The sequence below is a fragment of the Melospiza melodia genome, unplaced genomic scaffold (assembly GCF_035770615.1).
Source record: "Melospiza melodia melodia isolate bMelMel2 unplaced genomic scaffold, bMelMel2.pri scaffold_138, whole genome shotgun sequence".
Lineage (NCBI taxonomy): Eukaryota > Metazoa > Chordata > Aves > Passeriformes > Passerellidae > Melospiza > Melospiza melodia.
In genome coordinates, this window is record NW_026948509.1 from 111,497 (window position 1) to 126,976 (window position 15,480).

At 53.0% G+C, this 15,480-nt stretch overlaps 2 protein-coding genes across 2 annotated transcripts; one reads left to right on the plus strand and one right to left on the minus strand.

The window, feature by feature from the left end:
* Positions 1–126: 126 nt before the first annotated feature.
* Positions 127–6,017, minus strand: LOC134433108 (cohesin subunit SA-3-like). Its single transcript, XM_063181994.1, has 8 exons — positions 5,899–6,017; positions 5,079–5,175; positions 4,865–4,975; positions 4,101–4,198; positions 3,363–3,438; positions 1,577–1,630; positions 1,072–1,276; positions 127–299 (listed from the first exon to the last, which is right to left on the minus strand). Exons 1-8 carry the CDS (start codon positions 6,015–6,017, stop codon positions 127–129), a joined length of 933 nt encoding a protein of 310 aa, XP_063038064.1.
* A 2,299-nt stretch (positions 6,018–8,316) lies between these two features.
* LOC134433097 (galactose-3-O-sulfotransferase 4-like) lies at positions 8,317–11,569 on the plus strand. The gene is made up of 4 exons (XM_063181985.1): positions 8,317–8,471; positions 9,137–9,256; positions 10,175–10,424; positions 10,778–11,569. The coding sequence occupies exons 2-4, from the start codon at positions 9,147–9,149 to the stop codon at positions 11,567–11,569; spliced, it is 1,152 nt and encodes a 383-aa protein (XP_063038055.1). The 5' UTR covers positions 8,317–8,471; positions 9,137–9,146.
* Positions 11,570–15,480: the final 3,911 nt, after the last annotated feature.

Consider the following 15,480-nt stretch of genomic DNA (forward strand, 5'->3'; position numbering starts at 1 on the left):
AGGGCTCGCTGCCCCTCCGGCCGGGCTCTTTCTGCCCATTTTTACCCCATTTCTTGGTGTTTTTGCCCCATTTTTGCCCCGTTTTTTCCCAGTTTTTCCCCCGTTTTTGCCCCAAATCCCCGTTTTTCAGCCCATTTCAGCCCCACCTGCAGCTGTCTGTCCCTGAGTGCCTCGAGGCGCTCGCTGCCCCTCCGGCCGGGCTCTTTTCCCTTTTCTGCCCCAAACTGGCGCTGACAGTTCTCCTGCTGCTTGCCCCACGCCCAGCGCCACCTCCACCAGCGAGCTCATCAGCTTCAGGGCTGGAAATGGGGGCAAAAACGGGGAAAACGGGAAAAAAGGGTGAAAAAAGTGAAAAAATGGGGAAAATAGGGGAAAAAATGGGGAAAAACGGGGAAAAAATGGGGAAAAATGGGGGAAAAAAGGGAAAAACCAGGGCAAAAACACGGGAAATTCCCACCAGGGAGCTCATTGGCTTCAGGGCTGGAAATGGGGGGAGAAATGGGGAATTTGGTAAAAAAGGGAGAAAAGGCGAAAAAATGGGGAAAATAGATGGGAAACTGGAAGAAATTCCCAGCAGGGAGCTCATCAGCTTCAGGGCTGGGAAAACGGGAGGAAAACAAGGAATTTGGGACAAAAGGGGAAAAATAGGTGAAAAAATGGGGGAAAAATGGGAAAAAAATAGAGCAGAAATGGGGGAAATGCCCAGCAGGGAGCTCATCAGCCTCAGGGCTGGGGAAAACGGGAAAAAGGGGAGAAAAATGTAAAAAAAAAAAAGTGAAAAAATGGGAAAAACTGGGAAAAATGGGGGAAGATGAGGGATTAGGAAAAACAAGGAAAACAACAAGGAAATAACGGGAAAACCCAGGAAAAACCTCAGAAAAAAAACAGGAAAAGAATGAGGAAAACTGGGAAAAACTGGAAAAAAGTGAGAAAAATCAGGAAAAAAAATTGGAAAAATCAGGAAAAAAGTAAAAATCAGGAAGAAAAATGGGAAAAGCCAGGAGAAAAGAGGAAAAACAGAGAATAAACAGGAAAAAGAGGGGCAAAGTGCAGGAATTGGTGCAGTCCCACCTGCCAGGGTGCCGGTGTGGCGGAAGGGCCGCACCTGGGAGTCGGCCAGGCCGGTGAGGAACGAGAGCAGGGAGTCCATGAGGAACCCGTCCTGCAGCTCCCGGTGCTGCCCCCGCAGCACCAGCACTGCCAGCAGCTCTGAAAATCCCACACGGAACCGGCGCCACTCGGGGGTGCTCATGGACAATGGATAGTCTGGGGAGTCCTGAAAATATAAATATAAATATAAATATATCCGTGAATGCAGGGAGTCCATGAGGAACCCGTCCTGCAGCTCCCAGTGCTGCCCCCGGAGCACCAGCACTGCCAGCAGCTCTGAAAATCCCACACGGAACCGGCGCCACTCGGGGGTGCTCATGGACAGGGGGTACTCTGGGGAGTCCTGGAAATATAAATATAAATATAAATATATCCATGAATGCAAGCAGTCCATGAGGAGCCCGTCCTGCAGCTCCCGGTGCTGCCCCCGCAGCACCAGCACTGCCAGCAGCTCACAGAAACCCACACGGAACCGGCGCCACTCGGGGGTGCTCATGGACAGGGGGTACTCTGGGGAGTCCTGAAAATATAAATATAAATATAAATATATTCGTGAATGCAAGCAGTCCATGAGGAACCCGTACTGCAGCTCCCGGTGCTGCCCACGCAGCACCAGCACTGCCAGCAGCTCTGAAAATCCCACACGGAACCGGCGCCACTCGGGGCTGTTCATGGATAATGGATAGTCTGGGGAGTCCTGGGAATGGAAATATAAATATAAATATTAATTACAAATATAAATATAAATATATCCATGAATGCAGGCAGTCCATGAGGAGGCAGTCCATGAGGAGCCCGTCCTGCAGCTCCCGGTGCTGCCCCCGCAGCACCAGCACTGCCAGCAGCTCTGAAAATCCCACACGGAACCGGCGCCAGGGACGGGAGTTCTGAGAGAATGGGTAGTCTGGGGAATCCTAAACAATATAAATATAAACATAAATATAAATATATTTATAAATCTGCCCAGAACTGGCACTGCCAGGAGGTCACAGAACCCAGAGTGGAACCAGTGCCAGGGAGGGGAGCTCAGGGACAATGGGTGCTGCTATGAGGAGTCCTGGAAATAAACAAATATAAATATAAGTATTAGAATAAATATAAACAAATATGTTCATGAATCCACCCAGAACTGGCACTGCCAGGAGTTCACAGAAACCTGAACAGAACCAGTGCCAGGGAGGGGAGCTCAGGGACAACGGATGCTGTGGAGAATGCTAAAAAATACATAAATATAAAATAGATACAAAATGAACATACAGAAATATATCCTGAAAATGTAGAAATATAAATAAATACAAAATAAATGTATAAATGTTTCAGAAATCCATTAAAAATCCAGTGAAAATCCACCCAGAACTGGCACTGCCAGCAGCTCTGAGAAACTGAAATGGTAGCAGTGCCAGGGATGGGAACTCTGGGGAGTGCTGGGAATAAATAAATATAAAATAAATACAATATATAGAAACATATCTTGGAAAGAAAAAAATATATAAATAAGTAAGTACAAATATATCCATAAATCCACCCAAATCCAAATGGAAGCAGTGCCAGGGATGGGAATCCCTGCACAATGATAATAAATAAACACAAATAATAAATAAATACAACAAAAAATCCAGATAACAAACACCAAAATTCCAGGGGCAAAGGGGACTCCAGAGAGCCCTGCAAATAAATCCAAATAAATAAATAAATATACCCAAAATCCAGGGACAGAAAAGACTCCAGAGAAACCTACAAATAAACTCAAATAAATAAATAAATACTCCAAAAATTCAGGGAAAATACACCAAAAATCCAAGGAAAATGCACCAAAAATCCAGGGACAGGAAGGACTCTGGAGACAGCTGGAAATAAATCCAAATAAAGAAATAAATGCGCCAAAAATTCAGAGGGAGAGAGTATTTCAGGGAGACCTGCAAATAAATCCAAATAAATCAATAAATGCACCAAAAATTCAGTGAAAATGCTCCAAAAATCCAGGCACAGAGGGGACTCCAGAGAGACCTGGAAATAAAAACAAATAAATCAATAAATATACCAAAAATTCAGGGAAAATACACCAAAAATGCAGAGACACGGGGGACTCCAGGGGGACCTGCAAATAAATCTGGGGAAAACACCAAAAGTCCAGGGAAAACCTGGAAAATTCCCTGAAAAAGCCCCAAATTCCCAGAAAATCCCCCAAATTCCATGGAAAATTCCCCAAAAATTCTATTTTTTTCATTTTTCCCAAGAAAACCCCCCGGTACCTCCTGGAAGGTCTCCGTGAGCCTCCGGATGATCTCGGAGTTCTGCAGCTCCGGAACATCTCTGGGGTCACCACGCCTGAAAATTCCCCAAATCCCTTTTTTTACATCCCAAAATCCCACAATTCCCAAAATTCCCCATTTTCCCCAACCCAGGCTCCAAAATTCCCCATTTTCCCTCATCCCAATTCAATTTTTTCCCATTTTTCCCCATCCCAATCCCATTTTCCCCATTTCCCCTAACCCCAGCCCCAGAATTCCCCACTTTCCCCCATTCCAGAGTTCTCGCCCATTTTTCCCCATCCCAATCTAATTTTTCCCCATTTTCCCTCATCCCCAACCCATTTTCCCCTCTGTTTTTCCTGGTTTACCTTCATTTTTCCAATTTTTCCCATTTTCCCCACTTTTCCCCCATATTTTCCAATTTTTCACTCATTTTCCCCATTTTTCCCCTCATTTTTCCCCATTTTTTGACTATTTTTTCCCCTCATTTTTGCCCATTTTTTGACTATTTTTTCCCCTCATTTTTCCCCATTTTTTGACTATTTTTTCCCTCATTTTCCCCATTTTAGCCCCATTTCTCACCCCTGCAGCCGCAGGATCGCACGGTGAAGTTGAGCAGCTCCAGGAACTCTCTCATTTTCCCCTGGTTTTCCCCTGGTTTTTCCCCATTTTTTCACTATTTTTTCAGCTATTTTCCCCATTTTTTCCCAATTTCCCCATTTTAGCCCCGTTTCTCACCCCTGCAGCCGCAGGAGCGCACGGTGAAGTTGAGCAGCTCCAGGAACGCGGCCTCCCTGTCCCGCCGGGTACCACTCCAGCCACTCATCCACCAGCGTCTGAGCAGCAGTTTGGGGGAAAAACGGGAATTTGGGGAAAAACCCAGAAATTTGGGAGGAAAAATGGGAATTTTTGGGGAGAAAAACCAGATTTTTAAGAGGAAAAAATTGGGATTTCAGAGGGGAAAATATTACGAATTTCGAGGGAAAAAAGAGAATTTCAAGAACAGGATAATTTTGGGAAAAGATGGAAATGTGCTGGGAAAAAGAAAATCAGAATTTTGCAGGGGAAAAAAATAATAATTTTGCACGGAAAGAAAAGGAAATTCAAGGGAAAACACAGGGGTTTCAGGAGGAGAAGAAAATCTGGAAATTTTGAGGGAAAACCACAGAAATTTCAGGGGAAAAAAAGGGAATTTCAGAGGTAAGAGGCAATTTCAGGGGAGAAAATGGGAATTTCAAGGGGAAAATACTGGAATTTTAGGGGAAAAATGGGAATTTCAAGGGGGAAAATGGGAATTCCGTGGGGAAAACCAGGAACTTTGAGGAAAAACAAAATTTTCAAGGAAAAAATCCTGAATTTTCATTAAAAAAAGTAGAAAATTAAGAGGAAAAAATCGGGAAATTTTGAGAGAAAAATGAGGATTTGAGGGGGAAAAAGGAATTTGAGGGAAATCCTGGGAATTTTGGGAACCCCCCCAGGGATTTTTTTCCATTTTTCGGTACCTCCGTGGCCACTTTTCCCGAAAACACGGCCTCGAACAGGGAATTCTGCTCCGGGGAATTCGGCTCCGGGTCCCGCCCAGCCCCGCGGGAGAGGCGGGAGCGCTTCGGGGCCTGAGGGGAAAACGCGGGAAAATCGGGAAAATGAACAAAACTGAGGGAAAATGGGTGGAAATTTAGGAGAAAAAGGGGATTTTTGTGGAAAATTGGGACTTACGCGGTTCCTGGGGGCTGCTCGGGGCGGGCCCCGCTTGCTCCGGGGCCGCAGAGAGGCCTCGAAGTCGCTGCCGGAGTCGGAATCGTCCGGGAATTCCCTGAGGCGATTTGGGGGGAAAACCGGGAATTTTGGGGGAAAACGGGAATTTTGGGGGAAACCCGGGAATTTTGGGGGTGAGGTGGGGAAAGTGGGGCTGGAAGGGCGGGGAAAGGGGAAAAATGGGGTAAAAAGGGGTGGGATGGGGGAAATTAGGAAAAAACTGGGAAAATTAGGGGGAAAATGAAGGGGGAAAATGAGGGGAAAAATGGGGAGCGTGAGGGGGAAAATGAGAGAAAATATTAGGAAAATGAGGGGGGAAAATAAGGGAAAAATTGGGGAAAATGAGGGAAAAATGGGGGGGAATGGGATGGGATTGGGAGAAACGGGGGAAACGGAAAATAGGGGGGAAACTGAGGAAAATGAGGGAAAAAATGGGAAAGCTATGGAAAAATTTGTAAAATTAAGGGAAGATGAGGGCGGAATGGGATTGGGGGAAAACAGGGAAAATGGGGAGAAAACTGAGGAAAATGAGGGGAAAATGGGAGAAATGAGGGGGGAAACGGGGAAAATGGGGAGGGGGAATGGGGAGAAACTGAGAAAAAATGGAATAAAACTGAGGAAAATGGGGCTGGAATTAGGAAAAAACGGGATAAAAAGGAGCTGGGACAGGGGGGAAACGTGGCAAAAATGGGTCAGAAATTAGGAAATGTTGGGAAAACTGGGGAAGATGATTGGGGAAAGGTGAATTTGAAGATTTTTGGGCCATTCCCAAGGAACTCACGGGCTGTGCGGGGAGCTGGGGGAGCCGCTGCCCCGCGGGGCCGAGCCCGGAGCGGGGCCGGAGGAGGAGCCTGAGGAGGAGCCCGAGGCACGGAGCCGGGGGGAGCGCCGCGGAGCCATGGGCCAGCTGGGAAAGGGGGAAAAACAGAGAAAAATGGGGGAAATGGGGAAAAACGGGTGGGAAATTGGATTTTTTAGGGTCTCTCAAGGCTGGGATCCACCCAGAGGAGAGAACGGGGGGTGGGAGCACCAAAGTTCCCTCAGGAGAAAAGAGGAGCCCGAAATTCCCTCAGAAGGGAAAGGTGAGGGGTGGAAGCTCAAAGTTCCCTGAAAAGATAAAAATGAGGGGTGGAAGGCTCAAAATTCCCTCAGCAAAAAGAGAGGCAGCCCAAATTTCCCTCAGAAAGGAAAAATGCAGGGTGGGATTCCCAAAATTCCCTCAGGGAAAAGAGAGGGAGCCCAAAATTCCCTCAGAAGGGAAAAAGAGGGGTGGAAGGCTCAAAATTAACTCAAAAGGTAAAATGAGGGGTGGAAGGCTCAAAATTCCTTCAGGGAAAAAAAAAGGAACAAAAAATTCCTTGAAAAGGGAAAAATGAGGGGCAGAACCCCAAAATCCCCTCAGGTCACAATATCGGGGGTGAATGAAGCCCTTCCCTCACATTTGTGGGGTCAAACCCCACAAAACGCCTGAAAAAATCTCCCCGAAAAATCCCCCAAACCCCCTGGATCACACCAAGGGGCCTCTCAGACCCCCCCCCCCCAGACCCCAATTTGAGGAGTGGGGGCAAAAGTTTTCCCTCACAAAATCCCCCGAGAATGAGGAGAGTGAAGTCCCCCCTCACAAATCCTTTAAAGAGAGAAACTCGGGACCTTTTTTGGTCTCAGACCCCCCCAAAGCGCAATTTGAGGGGTAGGGATGAAGGCCCCCCCTCACATACGCCCTCTGGAATGAAGGGAGTGAAGCTCCCCCCTCACAAAAACCCCTCGGCTCCCACTAAGGGGCAGGGTCGGAAACTCTCAGCTCCCCCAAACCCCTCCCAAGGAACCTGCGAACCCCTCATGGCCCTCCCTCACCTTTGCGGGGCTGAAAATTCCCCAAAAACCTCAACTTTTCCACCCAAAACCACCCCGCCGAAACTCCCGCACCTCACGCCTGCCTCGCTTCGCGCCAAAACAAAATGGCGCCCGGCACGTGCCCGACCCGCCGTGGGCGCGGCTACGCGCGGTCACGTGCGCCAAAGGGGCGCGGTCGCGTCTGGAAGTGGGCGTGGCTTTGCCAGTCGCGTCTGGAAGTGGGCGTGGCTTTGCCAGTGGCTCGTGGCGCCAAAACCGCGGCGGGACCGGGGGGGGGGTCCCAAAAAACCCCAAAATTTGGGAATTCTGACGGGAATTTGGGGGTTGGGGGGGATGTAGGGGCTTTGGGAGGCTGCAGGGGTTTGGGAAATGGGGGTATCCCGTAGATTAGGGGTCACCTATGGACTGGGGGTTCCTAAAAACCCCAAAATTTGGGAATTCTGACGATAATTTGGGGTTTGGGGGGGTCTGTAGGGGCCTGGGGGAGGCTGGGGAGGCTGTAGAGGTTTGGGGAATGGGGGTCCCCTGTGGATTAGGAGTTCCTTATTAGGTAAGGATCCTTAAAACCCCCAAAATTTGGGAATTCTGACGGGAATTTGGGGTTTGGGGATGATATAGGGGGCCTGGAGGGATGTAGGGGTTTGGGAAATTGGGGTCTTCTGTGGATTAGGGGTTCCCTATAGAGTGAGGATCCTTAAACCCCCAAAATTTGGGGATTCTGACGGGAATTTGGGGTTTGGGGGGAGTCTAGGAGGTATGGATCCCATTCCCGATCCCATTCCCCGCCCCGATCCCAAACCCCGATCCCAAATCCCTTTCGTGATCCCGCCCCGATCCCAAACCCCGATCCCGCTCCGCCCACCGGAGCCATCCCAAATCCCGATCCCAAAATCCCGAACACCGCCCCGATCCCAAATCCCTTTCTCCCAATCCCAATTCCGCTCCGCCCGCCGGGGCCGTCCCAAACCCCGATCCCAAAATCCCAAATCCCGCCCCGATCCCAAACCCCGATCTTTTCCCGATCCCGGTCCCAAATCCCGATCTTTTCCCGATCCCAAATCCCGATCTTTTCCCGATCCCGGTCCCAAACCCCGATCTTTTCCCGATCCCAAATCTCGATCTTTTCCCGATCCCGGTCCCAATCCCGATCTTTTCCCGGTCCCAAACCCCGATCTTTCCCCATCCCGATCCCAAAGCCCGATCTTTTCCCAAATCCCGATCTTTCTTTCCCAATCCCGATCTCAAATCCCGATCTTTTCCCAAATCCCGATCTTTTCCCGGTCCCGCTCCGCCCGCCGGGGCCGTCCCGGGGCGGGGCCGGAGACAAAAGGGGAAAAGTTTTCGGGGCAGGGAACAGAAGGATCGGGAACTTGGGCAGCTTTGGGACCGCCGGGAGGGTTTGGGCTCATCGGGAATCTCCGGGGTCCCCGAGGGGGTTCGGGACCGCCGGGAGCCCCCCGGGACCGATCCCGGGATGCGGCGGAGCTGAGCGAGGCCGCGGTGAGGGAGACACGGGGAAAAGGGTTCGGGGTCGGGGGAAAAAAGGGATTTGGGATCGGGGAACGGGGGAAAAGAGGGGTTTGGGATCAGGGAGAAAAGGGGTTTAGGATCATGGAGAAAGGGATTTGGGATCGGGGAGAAAGGGATTTGGGACCGGGGGGAAAGGGATTTGGGATGGGTGGAGAAAGCAGGAATGAGGAAAGGGATTTGAGATCGGAGAAAAGGGATTTGGGATCGGGGGAAAGGGATTTGGGATCGGGGGAAAGGGATTTGGGATCGGAGAAAAGGGATTTGGGATCGGGGGCAACCAGGAATGGGGAAAGAGGGATTTGGGATCATGGGAAGGGTTTGGGATTGGGGGAAAAGGGAATTGCGACCTGAGGGGAAAGGATTTGGGGTCGGGGGAACCGGGAATGGGGAAAAGAGGGATTTGGGATCGGGGAGAAGGGAAAGGGATTTGGGATTATGGGGGAAAAGGGATTTGGGGTCGGGGGAAAAAGAGGTTTGGGATTGGAGGGGGGGAAACTGGGGATGGGGAAAGGGGTTTGGGATCCCAAACTGGGATTTGGGGCTCTGGGGCTGGGATTTGGGAACTCCGGTTTTGGGGTGACCCTGTCTGTCTGTCTGTCTGTCTGACCCCTGTCCATCCGTCTGTCCGTCCCCAGCCCCCCCAGGATGAAGCCCCCCCCCGGCTGCCGCCGCCTCTCCCCCCTCGGGGCCGCCCTGGGCGCCTTCATCACCCTCAGCTTCACCCTGGGGCTGCTGGGGGGGCCCTTCCGCCACAGGTGAGACCCCAAAAGCACCCCAAAAACACCCCAAAAACCACAGGTGGGACTCCAAAAACACCCCAAAAACACCAAAATCCCCAAAAAACACAGGTGAGACCCCAAAAACACCCCAAAACACCCCAAAAACCACAGGTGAGACCCCAAAAACCCCCAAATCCCATAGAAACCCTGGGGCTGCTGGGGGGGCCCTTCCGCCACAGGTGAGACCCCAAAAACGCCCCAAAAACACCCCAAAAACCACAGGTGGGACCCCAAAAACACCAAAATCCCATAGAAACCCTGGGGCTGCTGGGGGGGCCCTTCCGCCACAGGTGAGACCCCAAAAACACCAAAATCCCACAGATGAGACCCCAAAAACACCCCAAAAAACCCATAGAAACCCTGGGGGGGCCCTTCCGGCACAGGGGCGACCCCAAAAACCGCAGGTGATTTTGGGGCAAATATTGGGGTTTGAGATTTATTCTGGCAATATTGAGATTTGTTCAGGAGACATCGGGGTTTGAGGACAATTATCGCGATATCGGTGTGCGAGATGGAGCTGAGGATGTAAAATACCCGAATTTAGAGGGGAAATCCCAGGATTTAGGGTCCAAACCCTGAGGTTTTGGGGCCAAATGTCGCGATTCCAATGGGATTTTCTGTGCAACTGTCGCGACACGGGCGCTGTCCCGATCCCGCACCGCGCGTGGCGTTCCTGCATCCCAAACATTGGGGTTAAATATCGGGATTTTGGGTGTAAATATCGCGATTTCGGGGCTGCTATCACGACACGGGCGCTGTCCCTGTTCTGCAGGGCCGTGCCCACACATGGCGTTCCTGCATCCCAAGAATTGGGGTTAAATATTGGGATTTTGGGTGTGAACATCGCGATTTCGGGGCTGCTGTCGCGACACGGGCGCCGTCCCCGTCCCGCAGGGCGGCGCCGTCCCCGCCGTGCCGGCCCCGTTCCCACCTGGTGTTCCTGAAGACGCACAAGACGGGCGGCAGCAGCGTGCTGAACCTGCTGGCGCGGTTCGGCGAGGCCCGGCGCCTGCGCTTCGCGCTCCCGCGGCGCTACCAGTTCGGCTACCCCGCGGCCTTCCGCGCCGAGCGCGTGCGCGGCTTCGGGCCCGGCGCCGGGAAATTCGACATCATCTGCCACCACATGCGCTTCAACCTCAGCGAGGTGAGCAACGGCGGGAAAAAACGGGATTTGGGGCAAAAAATGGGGAAAAACGGGGATTTTGGGGGATTTTTTGGGGAATTTTTAGGGAGAATTTGGGGGAGTTTAAGTGGATTTTGGGAGGGTTTGGGGTCGGAAATTCAACATCGTCTAGAAAAAAAATCCCCCCCCGAAATCCCTAAAAAATCGGAAAAAATTCAGAAAAAAATCCCCCAAAAATCCCTAAAAAATCAGAAAAAAATTCAGAAAACTATCCTTAAGTATCGCCCAAAAAATCTGAAAAAATTCAGAAAAAAAAAACAAAAAAAAACCAAAAGAAAGCGAAAAAACCCCCAAATTTCCGGAACGTTCCGCAGGTGCAGCGCGTGATGCCCAACGACTCGTTCTACTTCTCCATCGTGCGGGACCCCGCGCTGGCGGCCGAGTCGGCCTTCTCGTACTTCCGCGCGGCGGCGCCGGCGTTCCGCAGCGCGCCGTCCCTGGCCGCGTTCCTGGCGGCGCCCTGGCGCTACTTCCGCGCGGGGCTGCGCGGCAACCACTACGCGCGGAACCTGCAGTGGTTCGACTTCGGCCTGCCCGAGCCGGCGCACCCGGCGCAGGTCCCGGCCCTGCTGGCGGAGCTGGGCCGCGTTTTCCCGCTGGTGCTGCTGGCCGAGCGCTTCGACGAGTCGCTGGTGCTGCTGCGGCACCGCCTGTGCTGGCCGCGGGACGCCGTGGATCTGTTCCCTCACAACTCGCGCGGCTCCTCCGCCCGGAACCTCTCGGCCGAGCAGCTGCGGCGGCTGCGGGCGTGGAACTCGCTGGATTGGGCGCTTTACTCGCACTTCAACCGCAGCTTCTGGCGGGAGGCCGAGCGCTTCGGGCTGGAGCGGCTGCGGAGCGAGGCGGCCGAGCTGCGGCGGCGCCGCGGGGCCCTGGCCGGGCGCTGCCTGCGGGGCGGGGGCCCCGTGCCCGCCGCGGAGATCGCGGAGCGCGGCCTGCGCCCCTTCCAGCCGCCCGGCGCCGGCGCCATCCTGGGCTTCGCGCTGCGCCCGGGGCTGCGCGGCGAGGAGCGGGAGCTGTGCCGGCGCCTGGCCATGCCCGAGCTGCCCTACAAGGACCTGCTCGACAGCATCCAGTTCGGGGACAAAACCAACAGTTCTGGGTAAAAATCCCGATTTTTATATTGAATTTTCCCTGAAATCCTGGGATTTGGGGCAGTTCCAGCCGCCCGGGGCTGCGCGGCGAGGAGCGGGAGCTGTGCCGGCGCCTGGCCATGCCCGAGCTGCCCTACAAGGACCTGCTCGACAGCATCCAGTTCGGGGACAAAACCAACAGTTCTGGGTAAAAATCAGAATTCTTACATGGAATTTTCCCTGAGAAATGCAAAAATCCCGGTGAAATTCCGCTCAAAATTGGCCATTTTGGGGCTGGAATCGTCCCCCGTGCCTCAGTTCCCCACTGGCTAAAAGCCCTGAAGTTTGGACATTTTTCCTATGGATTTGTTGCTTTTTTTCCCCAAAAACTTAAGATAAAAGGTCCAAAATTTGGCATAGGAGCCCAAAAATTCCAAGGGTTTGGGGATTTTGCTGTGGAAGAATTTCCCCAAAAATTTGGCACACAACTCTTAAAAATCCCAAGAATTACCCGCAAAAATCCCAGAAATTTCCCCAAAAATCCCCCAGTTTTGCCCCAAAATCCCAGGAATTTCCCCCAAAACCCACTCAAAAGTTCCAGGAATTTTGGGATTTTTCCTGTGGAATAATTTCCAAAAATATTTCGGGGTAGGACCCTCAAAAATCCTAAGAATTTTGGGAAATTCCCCAAAAAAATACCCCAAAAATCCAGAAATTTTGGGAATTTTATCATGGAATAACTTAATGCCTCAATTAACTTCCCAAAAATTGGGATAGGACCCCCAAAATTCCAAGAATTTTGGGAATTTTCCTGTGGAACCGCTCAGTGCCTCAGTTTACCTCTCAAAGGTACAAAACCCCCCCAAATTCCAGGAATTTGGGAATTTTCTCATCGGGAATCCTCCCGTGCCTCAGTTTCCCTCCCAGATCACGGTACAAGCCCCAGAATTCCAGGAGTTTTTGGAATTTTGGGAATTTTTTATTTTAATCGCTCCGTGCCTCAGTTTCCCTGTGGAAGGTACAAAAATCCCGGCGGGAATTTTGGGGAATTTGAGGAATTGTCTTCCTCTGGAACCACTCCGTGCCTCATTTTCCCCTCCCCCAGGACAGGTACGACGCCTCCCTTCATTATTTTCCTTAAATCCCGGCGGGAATTTCCCAATTTTTGAGGAATTTGGGAATTCTCGCTGCGGAATCGCCCCGTGCTTCACTTTACCTTGTACATGTACATAAATATAATAAACGCACTCTGATTGGCTGTGCGGGGTGTCAGTCATTGTAGTAAAGCATTCAACTGGTCCGCTTTGCTGTCAATCAGGGGCGGGTTTAAGGGTGGATGGAATTTGATTGGGAAAGGAGAGAGGAGAGGGCGGGGTGTGCTTTCGCTGATGCGCACGCGCAGGGCGGGATCACACCTCCGCGCACGCGCACTCCGCCCTTCTTACCCTCACAACCGCCCAAGATGGCGCCGCCCATGGCGGCCGCCGCCGCTTCCGTCTCCCTCCTGCTCCTGCTTCTCCTCCGCCGCCGCCGCCGCCGCCGCCGCCGCCTCCTCGTCCTGCACCGCCTCCGCCTCCTCCGCCGCCGCCGCCTCTCCGCGCTGCGCCTCGCCCTCCTCCCCCCCCGCCCTTTCTCCCCTCAGGCCCCGCCGTGGCGGCGCCGCCGCGGCCGCCTCTGGAGCCGCGCCCGCAGCTCCGCCTTCTGGGCCACGGTCCGCGACAAGTCGCTGTGCGGCCGCGAGTGGAGCGAGCGCTTCCGCGTGCCGCCCGACACCTTCGACGCGCTGATATCGCGACTGGGCGCGGCCATCGGCCGTCGCGACACGGCCATGAGGCGCGCGGTGCCCGCCGAGGTGCGGCTGGCGCTGACGCTGTGGCGCCTCGGCGCCGCCACCGAGTACCGCGCGCTGGAGGCCGCGTTCGGCGTGTCCCGGAGCTCCGTCTGCAAAATCCTGCGCGACGTCTGCGGGGCCCTGGTGGCCGCGCTGGGCCCGCCCCAGGAGGAGGAGGAGGGTGAGGATGAGGATGAGGAGGGCGAGGGGGCGCCGGGGATGAAGCTGCACCTGCCCAGGGACCCCCGCAGGAGCCCGGGGGGGGATTGGGGCCGGTGGGCGAGCGGGAAGGGCTCGGGGGGAAATCCCGAAATCCGGAGGGGTCCGGGATGAAATCACAAACATTGAAGGGTTCTGACCCAGAATTGAAGGGTTTGGGGTCGAAATTCCAAATCCCAACGGATCCCAGGACAAACCCACAAATCCCGACAGATTCTGACCCAAATCGAAGCTTTTGGGGTCAAAATTTCAAAATCCAGGAGACTCCAGGGCTAATTCACAAATATCAATGGATTCTGACCAAAAATCGGAACTTTGGGGCCGAAATGTCAAAGCCCAGCGGATTCCAGGACAAATTCACAAATCTCAGCGGATTCCAGCCCGGAATTCCAAGTATCAACAGATTCTGACCCAAAATCAGAACTTTTGGGGTTGAAATTTCAAAATCCAGTGGATTCCACCCTGAAGTTCCAACTATCGACAGCTTCTGTCCCAAATCCAAATCTCAACGGATTCTGAACCAAAATCTGAATTTTTGGGGTTGAAAACTCAAATTCCAGCAGATTCCAGGACAGAATCCCCAAATCCAGCAGATTCCAGCCTGGAATTCCAAATATTGACGGACTCCAACCCTAAATCAGAACTTTTGGAACCAAAACCCCAAAATCTGACAGATTCTGACCCAAAATCCCCAATCCGTCGGGAATTCCCGGGAGGAGCAGCAGGAGGAGAAAAATCCCAGCGGGAAACGCCCGAAAATCTCAAAAAATGGGAAAATTCCAGCCTGGAAATGATGAAAATCCCCCAAATTCACCAGAAACTCCTCAAATTCCTCTAGAAAATTTGGGAATTCCGGCCAAAAAGTGCAGGAATTCGGACGATTTTTGGGAAAATTCCCAGGTTTCTGCGGGAGCATCTGGGAATTCCCAAAATACGTTGGGAAATGCAGAAACTTTGGGGGAAAACTCTGGAGATTCCCACATTTTATTGGGAAACTCCGGAAATCCCCAAATTTCATCAGAAAATCCCCAAATCCCTCGGACCCCTCCCTCTCCCAATTCCCAAATTCCTCTGGGTTCCCGGATTTCCAAAATCCCCCACAAGATCTCCCCGAAAACTCCCAAAAAGTTTTTTCCGAGTTCCGAAATCTCCAAACAAATTTCCGGGAAAATTTCCCCGAAACCCCGAATTTTTCCCAATCCCCGAATCACCCAAATATCCCAAATCCCCCGGAATTTCCCCCAAATTTTCCATTTTTCCCCCTGCCCGGCCTGGCCGGGGTGCTGGCGCGGCTGCGGGTCCCGGTCCGCGCTCCCGCCGGCTCCTGTCGCGATAGGGGCGGCGATAGGGGCGGCTCCTGCCGCTGCGATAGCCGCGATAGGGGCGGCGATAGCCGCGATAGGGGCGGTTCCCGTGGCGATGCCGGCCGCTCCCGCCGCTGCTGTCGCGGCTGCTGTCGCGACAGGCGGCGCGGGGGGGCGGGGCTGACGCTGCAGGCCACGGTGGGACGCGCGCGGCTGCCTCTGGAACGTGGAGTTCCGCGCGCCGGGGCGGGGCTGCGGCGCTCGGCGCTCTACGGAGCATGGAGCGGCGGCGCGGCGCCGGGAACCGCGGGAACGGGCACGGAAACGGGCACGGAAACGGGCAGAAAACCGGGGGAGAAAATGACAATAACGGGGATTTTGAGGGCAGAAACGGGAGTTTAGGGGGAGAAAATCGGAGTTCTGAGGGGAATTTTGATGGGGGAAATGGGAATTCTGAGGGGAAAAGTGGGAATTTAAGGGAGAAATGCGGGAATTGCGGCGGTTCCGGGGGAGACAGTTTAGGGGGGAAAAATGAGGATTCCAATGGAAAAAATGGGAATTTCAGGGGTTCCCGTAGGAAAAGCGGAAAA